At 34.2% G+C, this 12,397-nt stretch overlaps 1 protein-coding gene across 1 annotated transcript in view; it reads left to right on the forward strand.

Moving 5' to 3' along the window:
- LOC106472717 (serine/threonine-protein kinase PLK2-like) overlaps window positions 1-12,397 on the forward strand; it is a 54,888-nt gene that overhangs the window by 32,856 nt on the left and 9,635 nt on the right. The window contains exons 8-10 of the mRNA XM_013933371.2: window positions 2,102-2,207; window positions 6,559-6,664; window positions 7,588-7,662. Coding sequence (XP_013788825.2) covers window positions 2,102-2,207; window positions 6,559-6,664; window positions 7,588-7,662 — 287 coding nt within the window. The remainder of the gene's footprint in view (window positions 1-2,101; window positions 2,208-6,558; window positions 6,665-7,587; window positions 7,663-12,397) is intronic.

A 12,397-nucleotide genomic window follows, 5' to 3' on the forward strand; every position in this document is an offset into this window, starting at 1 on the left:
ATGGCTTATTACCATCCCTTCCTGTGACCTTTCCTTGAGTCATCTGAGGAAGGTGGATACTCCCCATTGCAAGTACCGTCTTCTTTTTGCTGAACATCTTTCGAGCCATTCTTCTCTTCCTATTTATATCTGGTGGCTCTGTAGGTTCTGCTATGGTGTACTGTGGCTTGGTAGTTGCTCGCAGGATCCCCTCTACAGTTTCTGTGTTCACTGCTGAGTTGTATGCTACTTCTCTTGCCCTGGATCATGTAGAAGCTATGCAGTATAGTTTAGCTACTTTCCTCAACTCTTCTGTTCACCTGAAATTGTATTTCTGATAGATACTTATCTCTCTCCACATAGTTTAGCTATTTTCCTCAACTCTTCTGTTCACCTGAAATTGTATTTCTGATAGATACTCCCCTCTCTCCACATAGTTTAGCTATTTTCCTCAACTCTTCTGTTCACCTGAAATTGTATTTCTGATAGATACTCCCCTTTCTCCACACAGTTTAGCTCAGCTGTTGTAGTTGTGTATTCTGAGAGGAATAATTGCATTACATATATATTATATGGAATGCTGTGAATACAATTTAGAAACAGTGGTGTTATAGTACAACTTATTTTTCTATAACCTAGTATAGTAATAACTGTATGCAACTTATTGATAATAGCATTAGTAAATAAAGCATAAAAGCCCTGTAGCAGTTGTAGTATGTTGAATAGTTTGTACAATGTTATTAAACTTTGTATTTAGTTCACCTTAATAAACAATCAGTACTAAATTACAGTGAGCCTAGTTCACCTTAATAGATAGTCAGTACTAAATTACAGTGAGGCTAGTTCACCTTAATAGATAGTCAGTACTAAATTACAGTGAGGCTAGTTCACCCTAATAAACAGTCAGTACTAAATTACACTGAGGCTAGTTCACTTTAATAGATAGTCAGTACTAAATTACAGTGAGGCTAGTTCACTTTAATAGATAGTCAGTACTAAATTACAGTGAGGCTAGTTCACCCTAATAAACAGTTAGTACTAAAGTACAGTGAGGCTAGTTCACCCTAATAAACAGTTAGTACTAAAGTACAGTGAGGCTAGTTCACCCTAATAGACAGTTGGTACTAAAGTACAGTGAGGCTAGTTCACCCTAATAAGCAGTCGGTACTAAAGTACAGTGAGGCTAGTTCACCCTAATAAACAGTCAGTACTAAAGTACAGTGAGACTAGTTCACCCTAATAAACAGTTAGTACTAAATTACAGTTAGGCTATTTCACCTTAATAAACAGTCAGTACTAAATTACAGTGAGGCTAGATTGCCTTAATAAACAGTCAGTACTAAATTACAATGAGGCTAGTTTGCCTTAATATACAGTCAGTACTAAATTACAGTTAGGCTATTTCACCTTAATAAACAGTCAGTACTAAATTACACTGAGGCTATTTCACCTTAATAAACAGTCAGTACTAAATCACAGTGAGGCTAGTTTGCATTAATAAACAGTCAGTACTAAATCACAGTGAGCCTAGTTTGCATTAATAAACAGTCAGTACTAAATTACAGTGAGGATAGTTCACCTTAATAAACAATCAGTACTAAATCACAGTAAGGCTAGTTTGCCTTAATAAACAGTCAGTATTAAATTAAGCTGATGTTGTGCAACCTCTACATAGTTATGTTATATACTTTCACTGAAAGAAAACAAACTAGAAAATGTTTTAATATCTAAAACACATGTCATAGCTATTTGACATTTAAACATTTCAATATGTGCCTCGGGTTATCTAAAACGCGTGTCATAGCTATTTAACATTTAGACATTTCAATATCTGCATCGGATTATCTAAAACACGGGTCATAGCTATTCAACATTTAGACACTTTATATTGTTTACTTGAGATTATGGCCAAAAATATCAATAACATCGAGAGTACCCTTCCAATGAATATCAGTTCATTCTCATCATTATACATTTTTGTTTGACATTGGAGGGTAGCCAACTAATGAATCAGTGTATTTGTAAACTGCACATATAATATGGTCATTATTATTATTATTATTTGTAGTTGCTGTGTACTGAATCTTTTAATACAAATACACAAATTGGTTTAATCTTTCAGGTTTTGTTTAGATGAGTGTGATAGTTTTAATCAAGATTTGAAGCAGATTACACATGCTGTGTCAACATTACGGGTACACGGTCAGTCTAAAACTGGAGAGGAACAGGTAAGATTAGTGAAATTAGTTGTGGTATGTTACAATCTATTTATCATTGCTTCTGTTATTCAGAAAGTTTGTGGTTGTACGTTTTAACCGTACATTAATTTGAAAATATAATGTATACAAGATTTGTAAAATAATGTGGAAATATTGATTTAGGAAAAAAAACTGCTGCTGATGATGTAGACAGTAATGGCACTAATTCATTGAAATTTGCTTAAATTTTTAGTAGAAGAAACAGGGTATTAATGAGCTGCATTGATAACCTGTAGATCATCTCCTCATAATACAAAGGGTATAAGGCCTGTACAGGTTGGCCTTGTAGTAGAACTGTGGATTTTGGAATTGGAAGGCTGTGTTTGAATCCATGCTGTGGGTGCATTATAAGAGTGATAGTTAATCTCACAGTATAGATGGTAGGTTGTTGCCTTCTCTCTGCTTGTGGTTACTACTATTGTTGAAAATTAGGGATGACAGCAGATAACCTTTAATAGTAGCTCTGCCATAAATACAAAATATGAAGGACATGTATGCATTTTATGTAACATTCATCAATAAATCAGATAAAAACACATTATTGTCTTTTATGGTGAGAGTAGTGTTATTTATCTAATAAAAGAAAAGAAGCAGAGGAAGAATTGCTAGAGAAAATTTGAAAGTACTTAAGATATTGGAAAATTATGAACTGTCATCATTATCATAAGAGTAGTTTGACAACAACATCACCAATGTCCTAATTTATCATCATTATCAGAAGAGTAGTTTAACAACAACATCATTGATGTCCTAATTTATCATCATTATCAGAAGAGTAGTTTGACATTATCACTGATGTCCTAACTTATCATCATTATCAGAAGAGTAGTTTAACAGTGTCACTGATGTCCTAATTTGTCATCATTATTAGAAGAGTAGTTTGACAACAACATCACTGATGTCCTAATTTGTCATAATTATCAGAAGAGTAGTTTGACAACAACATCACTGATGTCCTAATTTGTCATAATTATCAGAAGAGTAGTTTGACGACATCACTGATGTCCTAACTTATCATCATTATCAGAAGAGTAGTTTGACAACATCACTGATGTCCTAACTTATCATCATTATCAGAAGAGTAGTTTAACAGCATCACTGATGTCCTAATTTGTCATCATTATTAGAAGAGTAGTTTGACAACAACATCACTGATGTCCTAATTTGTTATCATTATCAGAAGAATAGTTTAATAACATCATTGATGTCCTAATTTATTAATGAACAGTTTTATTTCGAGACAGTACCTCACCTTCTCACAGAGAACAGCTGTATATTTTGAACATCTACCTATGAGATTTGCATGCTACTAGCATGGAGCTAACTCCAACCTAAAATTCACGTGTTTAACATGAACTGTGCTGGTGCATGATGACATCATCATGCGACAATAGCCCTCCACCAACAGTGGGGCAACATGACCTCTATGCACAGTAACTGCCTCTAAACACTTTTATTTGATATAACTTTATTTTTTCCTTGGCACTCTCTAGAATGGACGTGTTTTAAACTTTTTAATCAAATACATGAGATTTATGGTAGATAATGAAAACTTCAATTTCATTTCAATTACACTGGTTTCTTTTATTTCTAAAGAAAGGCAAACTATTTGTTTTCTGCTTACCGATTATAACTTCTCAAGTGATTGTAATTTCAGCTTTGTCCCATGATAGTGACAGTATTCCTAACACAAGACCCTGGGGTTCATTGTGGTAGATGTAACAGCCATTGTAAATGCTTTGTGAGTTCTTTCATGCATACTGGGCCTCCTTTTCCCATCCATTAGGCTGACATTCCTTCTCCCCATTTTTAACGTAATCAGGATGATGGTGATTTGACCTGGTATTCCTTGTGTCAGGGTTTACTCTGGCATGCTTTATTTATGAAGGAATATCCTCACTTTTGTGTTCTTTACTTTCTCTTTCCCTTTGTCTTCTGATTCCTCCAATGCTTTCCTCCTCTAACTCTTCCGACACGGGGTCAGTCAATTTGACCAAGTCACATGACCTCCCTGTTTTTGTGGATTGTTGGTTTGGATTCACTCCATTTCTTCCATGATTGTTGCTTATTTCAAACATCAGAGGGTTACCCATTCCAGGACTCTGTTTCCACATGTTGGATCTGTTATTTTGCTTTTTCCTGTCAGATTTGTCTCCTGGCAAGTCATCTGCCTAGGACTATGAACTTGGTAGTGGATTGCCTCTTGTCCCAGTAGGGTCCTACCCATGGTGTTGTCTATTTACCCTCTGGTATTTTTTGGGTTTCTTCTCAGTTTGGCAAGCCTCTTATCACTTCCTTCACTACTCTCAACTCTGAATTTCCCCTCTTCTGGTCACCTGTTCCTCATCCTCCAGCCATATTGGCTGATGCTTTCAAACAGAACTGGTTTCCCCTTTTTCTTTATACTTTTCATCTGTTTCATCTACTGTCTTATATTCTTACTTTGATACTTGACATTCCTTATCTGATCCTGTTGGTGGCACCTTTTTGGCAGGCACAGCCTTGCTTTCCTCTGCTCCTTCATTTGGTATCTGATCCCCCTCTTCCTCTGCTCTATTCCTGCACTCTTGGACTCTCCAATTGTGTGTCCTTTTCTGTCCCCATTCCTGTGATCCTTCACCTCTATTTGTTTATCAGTTGCATCTGGTTTTTCAATATTGGTCCATCTGCCTTTCATTTCTCCTGCGTCATCCTACTTACCTTTTGGCCTTTTTTACATGGTTGTTTGATCTTGGATTGTTGTTTTTTCCACTCCTTCTGGTTTTTGGGCAGCTGTATTGCCTAAATTTTAGATATCCAGTTGCTGTCTGGTTTTCTTCTCCTGTCCTCTCCACTTTGAACTGATCTTCCTTCTTCATCATCTCCAGTGTACTCTCTTACGCCATGTAAAAGTTAGTTTTTATATGCAAAGAAGTTCATAAGAATGAATCATTTCAGATTTCATTTACAAAAAGTTTCCTAGGGAAGCCCTTCAGATACCCACTATTCTATTTCATAATCGGATTATGTGTTAATCTGGCCTGACAAAAATGTCTTGCAGAAACTGCCATTTGGGGTCCTGTCACCAACCCCCAAATGAAATGATGCCACTGGGGAAGAGTCTCTCTAACACATATCTTGTGTGTAACTCAGATTTGCATATAGCTTTGCCACTGTTCTATGTTGGGAGTTAAGCTTTTTTAACCTCCATATCTACACATTTGTAATTTGTGAATAGCAGTACATTTAATTCAAGGTTAATAACATTTGACTAACAGTATTTCTAACTTTGCAAATGTCTTAATGAGTAACATGAAAATAATGAGAACACCATCAATTACATTAATTTGATATTTATATAAAGAACAAAGTAATTGTGAAATTATGCTAGTTTCAGTTTGTTTACTATTTTAAACACCTGAACTACAATGGACACTTCTCATTTTGAAGTACATTTTGTCAGATGTATCTAGGATATTTTGTGTTCAGGCACTGGTGAAACCTTTTTAGTTAAAGGTGATGATCCCCCTTCTATATTTTTCTACAGCATTTTACATCAAAGTTTGACCCATAAAATTCTCCTTTCCTGAGAGATGTGGAATGCATATGCAGCTCTTTTTGCCACCTGAGTGAATGGCACAGGGATTGTCAAAGGAGTTCTTTGGCTGTAAAAACAAAATAAGATACAAGGGACATTAGCAGAGGGTTTTATGTAAATTAACATGTGGTTTATGATACACAGGATGTTAGGATGACTTTGGATTTTTCTAAGTTGTATAGTGTCATTAGTTTTGAGCACTATTTAGATATCCTTGTGATGATAGGTTGTTCGTAAAAACAGTTGTCTGATGTAATGTTAATTTGTTTTTCATGGTATTTTTTTAATGCAACAATAAACCCTAAGGAAAAACCATGCCAAGGTCGTATATTAATAATATCAGCATAATGTTCTGAAGTCAATTTATGTGAAAAGAAATGATGTTTTAGTCAGATGAAACTGTGAATAAGACTAGTATTAGTCAAAATACATTTGTGTAATTTTGCAAAAGATTGGAGGTCAGAAAGAGTTGGAATGATATCCTTTTCTGAGTTTTCTGCTTTATAATTATCTATAGAGGATGGTCTTGGGAGAAATTAAAGAGTAACTTACTGCTGTTTTTATTTTTATTTTGTAGAAAGCTAATTAAAGTAACAAATAGGGTAATGAGATTCTGAAAAACTGAATAATAGAATGAAGAAGACATTTTAGAATAATTTGTAAAATTCTTAAACATTCCTCTTGTGAACCAGAACCATGCTTTAACTGATTTTTCATATACTAATCATATTTTCTTTATTCCAGCAGTCTGCAAAAGGTTTCCATTTAACAAACAAAAAACATCCCAAGAAAGATGACTTTACCTCCAACTTTAGGTCTAAACTGGAAAGCTTCCTCTGCTCTGAAAAAAGTATGATATCATTTGTTTAAATTTAAAACTAAAGCTTGTTATGAATTTAAGAAAACTCTTACAAACTTGATACTTCAGTTATCTTTGATAATCAAACGTGGCCAGAAAATAACATTAAAAACATCTTAACTGTTTCCAGCAAATAACTTTGTCATCAGTATACGTTTCCTATCCTGTTGTCTTCATGCATTTCTAAGTTAACTTTTAGAAAGAAGGTATTGATTTATTTTATTGCTGCAGTTTCTACACAGTTTTTATTAGCAGCTGTTAGAATAATTTGTTTTAATCTTGTGCAATATACTTAAAAAGGCATTCAGTGATAATATCTTTTTCAAGATAGGAATGTTTGGCACTGATTAACTAGTGCATTAACATGAAAAACAAATAGTACCAAATTCAATGTTTGTACCTCAGTCCACTTTTGTCCTATATTTTTAATTTACTATTGGGAAGTAATTCTTAAATTTTTAGTTCACAGTTTTGATTTACTTAGGAGATAGTCTTATGTTATTTGATTTAAAATAAATTTTTGTGATTTAATAATCTGGTAGTTACAGTAGCTCAACTAACAAGTCATCTTTGAATTTATTACTTTTATTAATGATGTGATTTGGTTTTATGCATAAGCCTAAGTTATACCCTTTTAAAAAAATAATTTTCAGCCTTGCTTAATGATTTATATTCTTCACTTACGAGATGATTTGATATTTTTCAACTCATTTTTGTTCCTCATCATAACTAGAAACTGTACATTATGACATAAGAGGTTACCACAACTATTTGTATTTTTTCTGTTATTGATCTAAAATTGACATGTTGATATAAGTAACATTGTGTCTGTAATGATTATTTTGTAGTATTAATACTTATTTCATAAATTACAATTTGTTGATCACTGATTTTAAAACTTTGTTTTTCTGCAGATAAAATGAAAGATATAAACACGTCAGAATCTCTTTATAGCATTCTTCTGTCTTGTCTGGAAAATATGCCTAAAGGTATGTTTAAGATTGGGAATCAAGAAATATTCCTTATCATGTGAGTCAAAGGTTTCTCAGAATTTTCAATAGATTTGTTCTATCGTCTCTCTTAAATAATGCTACTGACCGTTGTCTTGGATAATGGTCTATACCATCATTAATTAGTAAAAAAATTTTTTATAACTAGACACCAGTTGCTAACTGGTTTTGATTTTATATTTCAGCTACTAATCTGCTACAGTTGTCAGAGAAAGACTATATGTATTTGTTGATAATGGTGGGGATTTAATCTTAGGTCTTCTATATGGAAAGTCTGGTGTGTTATTCACTTGACTGGGGTTTCTTCTATTAGAAAATTTTTAAATTTAATGTCCTAAAAATAGTCACTTTATGCTCCAAGATTTGGCTGAGATATTTTGACGACACATTTGTAATATTGCCACACACAACAGATAAGATTGAAGAATTCACAAACTACCTGAATGGACAACATCATGCAATTTAATTCACAGTAAACTAGGAAAAATAAAAAATTACATTCCTTGGTGTGACAATTACCAAGACACAAATCACATACCAAAAATTATAATGCCCCCACAGCTGAAAGGGAGAGCATGTTTGTGACATGTTATTCTTCTTAGCTTCTTCAGTACTACAAATTTTGTTCATTCTGGAAACTAGACAGTGATATGGTGCAGTGTGGGTGTTTTGCAAGGTATATACCTGTATCTGTGGGTTAACTGATCAACTATTACAGACAGATTGACATTACAGAGTCCTGTATACTTATTATGCTTCTAAATTGTAAATGTTGTTGGCACTTTTGTTTCTCTGAATTGAAATCCATATTTGTATGGGATGGTTTAAACGGTGTTTTAACTCCATATTGTTTCAGGTATTAATTGTGATTGTATTGTGTTGTAGGTTCTGCATGCTGTTCACAAATCCTTTGTATGTTTTCATAGAGACCTCCAACTTACAGGAGTTATGTCTGTACAACTGTAATTACCTTCCTGTTTATTGTCGGTATTTGTTTTGGTTTGTTTTTGAATTTTGCACAAAGTTACACAAGGTTTACTTGCACTAGCCATCCCTAACTTAACAGTGTAAGACTAGAGGGAAGGCAGCTAGTCATCACCACCCATTGCCAACTCTTGGGCTACTCTTATCAATGAATAGTAGGATTGACCATCACTAATAATTTTTAACCCTGTTTTTTGGCTGCTAACTTGTTGCTGTCTTTTGGGAAAGTCCTCAGAACTATTTCTGTGTTGGTAGTAATCGGGACTTGATCATAGGTCTTCTTATGGAAAGACAGATGTATTATCCACTCAAATGGGGGTTTCCCCCACTAGAACTTGAATCACTTAAGTATTTGAATGTTTTCAATATTTTGTTGACTTTCATGCTAAGATGAGTGAGTGTCTTATCAGTTAGGTAATTGTTGAGTGAGTGTCTTATCAGTTAGGTAATTGTTGAGTGAGTGTCTTATCAGTTAGGTAATTATAGAGTGAGTGTCTTATCAGTTAGATAAATGTAAAAGGCTGCTTTCAGCTTTCTTTTTCTCAATTGTGTATCTCGTTCATATCCTATTATTTTGTAATTACTTCAATTTATCCAATGGTCTTTTTGTCTGGCAAATTGATAATTAAACCTTGATGATTGTATAGGCTACTAATCATGATAATGAATGATATTTTCCACAACCTTACCATAAGTACTTATGCTGTATTGGATTTCCTGAATACTCAGAGCCACTTCTCTACTGTTTCATTCCAAAAAAATTAAATTAAAACTAGAATTTCTTTTTACTTTAACTCTCAGATTTTATAAAGTATAAATAGGTTATTTCAAATCGGGTTGTCTTACCTGTTAAATACTGAAAGACTTTCCTATTGAGCTTGTAGTCATGCTGTCAACAGAACACAAGTCTCAGAATTTCCAAATGTCTCTCATACATTGCAGACAATTTGTCACTTACCCATAATTCTACATGCTCATCTTTCACATAACTTATTGTTGGGAGATTGATCTTACCTTAGCTCTGCTTTTCTACCACCATGTACATTTTCATGTTGACTTTGCTACAATGAATTCTTTCACGTAACTTATAGTCGGGAGATCGATCATACCTTAGCTCTGCTTTTCTACCACCATGTAGATTTTCATGTTGACTTTGCTACAATGAATTCTTTCATGTCACTTATAGTCGGGAGATCGATCTTACCTTAGCTCTGCTTTTCTGCCACCATATAGGTTTTCATGTTGACTTTGCTACAATGAATTCTTTCACGTAACTTATAGTCGGGAGATCGATCTTACCTTAGCTCTGCTTTTCTATCACCATGTAGATTTTCATGTTGACTTTGCTACAATGAATTCTTTCACGTAACTTATAGTCGGGAGATCGATCTTACCTTAGCTCTGCTTTTCTGCCACCATATAGGTTTTCATGTTGACTTTGCTACAATGAATTCTTTCACGTAACTTATAGTTGGGAGATCGATCTTACCTTAGCTCTGCTTTCCTACCACCATGTAGGTTTTCATGTCGACTTTGCTACAAAGAATTTTAAATTCAACTTTAATTTTGATACAACTATTTCCACACTATTAGAAGTTCTATAACTTATTTGGAGTTGTTACTTGTGCAGTTTCCTGTAGTGTGTAGGGAGGACATTGTTAATCATACTTGTATCGTTCCTAGTGTGGTTCATGAACATGTAGATACTCAGTTTGTGTAACACACCATTTTCTGTTGTTTTTGAATGAGGTTGATCTTTTGCTCAGGCCTGTTGTTTTCTGAAACTGCTAACTCTAATCCCGATAACACTTTTGTTGGTTTCGTTTTTCTGTTTTAAATATTGCCACTGTTCCTTTAATGAGTTTGTGTCATGTGAGATGATTCAGAACTTGAATCTATTATTTTTTCTATGATTTCTTGATATTTGGCTTTTTGTGGATACTTCTTGAAACTAGGTCCTAATAAAGTTTTCAGATGCACATGAAGAGGGGATATAACCTCTGGATTGTGTTCACACATAATATGTTACTGGGTTGTTCCCACTTCCACTGCAGTAGCAGGACATATTAATCCTTATACATGTTTATACCACCACCTGTGTTTCATTGTTGGCTCCAAAGGCTCATCTCATCATTACCATTCACAAAACCAGCCTGAATTAAATGGCATCATGGGCAAAGATGTACCATGTTGAGAAGAACGTTTTATTTCTGAGTGTGTTTTAGGTCCAGTCTTTCTATAAGTTTGACACACTCCACTTGATCATCATTGATTTCAGTTCTTTAGAAAAATATTTTGGGTTCTGGGTTTTACCCAGACTCTGCTTGGCACCATCTCTGTTGGAGTTTAGATTCTAACTTCCTACTCATCAACATTTAGTTTTATAATATTCTGTACTTTTTCATTGGTTCCCACCTCTTTTCAACTCTAGGTACTTAGTATTTCAGAAGTAATACTACCTGATATTAATTTTACATTTGGATATAAGACAAGTATTTATCTCTGGAATACGTTTCCTTGTAATTCTTCACAACCTGGTTTTCATCACGACTGCAACTTTCAAACAAATTTAAATTATAGCAAGAAAACAGAGCTTATGCAAGGTTGTGCAACAAGTCACATAGAAAGTGGGAGGGTGGAGATTTATGGGTAAATGATGCATGCTGTGCAATGCCTAAAGAACATTTAGAAAGTTTTGAGTTACATTTGTTGACAGTATGAGTACAAACTTGACAAGGAAAGGCTTTCACTATTTTAGAGATAAAGACCTGTTTAAAATTGCATTGATAACTTTTCTTAAACTTCATACTCACCTTTTGAAGAACATTAATTAGGAATTTAGTTCATTTCTCTACACTTTAATTAACATAAAAATTATTAGTTTGATTAAGTTCTCACAATTTATCGGCAGAAAGACCCATTTTCGTGGTGTCATTGAATAAAACTCCTACACTGTTGTCCGACAGTTGAAAACCAAATCCATACTTATTGGAATAATCAATCCATTTTGTGATGAACAATGCACTATTTTCAGATAATAGAGGAAGGTTGGTCCCATTTTCTGTTAGTGAGAAATATGAACATTCTACTTATGTAAAACATTTCTTTGTATCAAGCTTTCCTTTATGGCCAAAAAAATCCACTATAAATGAAAAACTTATCTACATATTATATATCTTGCAAATCAAAAAAATGGCATGCCTAGCAAACATTTTATAAATAGGAAACTTAGAATACACTGCATTACACTGAACTAAATTAAATGAAATGAAAATTAATGTAACTCAAAAACTTGTCAAAACACTTGTGATAAACATTGGTGTGTTGGGTTACGGCTGTATGTAAGTTACGTGTTGGGTTACGGCTGTATGTAAGTTACGTGTTGGGTTACGGCTGTATGTAAGTTACGTGTTGGGTTACGGCTGTATGTAAGTTATGTGTTGGGTTACGGCTGTATGTAAGTTGCGTGTTGGGTTACGGCTGCATGTGTTGTGTTATGTGTAAGTTGTATGTGTTGTGTTATGTGTAAGTTGTATGTCTTGGGGTTACGGCTGTATGCAAGTTATGTGTATTGGGGTTACGGCTGTATGCAAGTTATGTGTATTGGGGTTACGGCTGTATGCAAGTTATGTGTATTGGGGTTACGGCTGTATGTAAGTTGTATGTGTTGGGGTTACGGCTGTATGTAAGTTGTATGTGTTGGGGTTACGGCTGTATGCAAGTTGTATGT

The sequence above is a fragment of the Limulus polyphemus genome, unplaced genomic scaffold (genome assembly GCF_000517525.1).
Source record: "Limulus polyphemus unplaced genomic scaffold, Limulus_polyphemus-2.1.2 Scaffold5545, whole genome shotgun sequence".
In the NCBI taxonomy this organism is placed as follows: domain Eukaryota; kingdom Metazoa; phylum Arthropoda; class Merostomata; order Xiphosura; family Limulidae; genus Limulus; species Limulus polyphemus.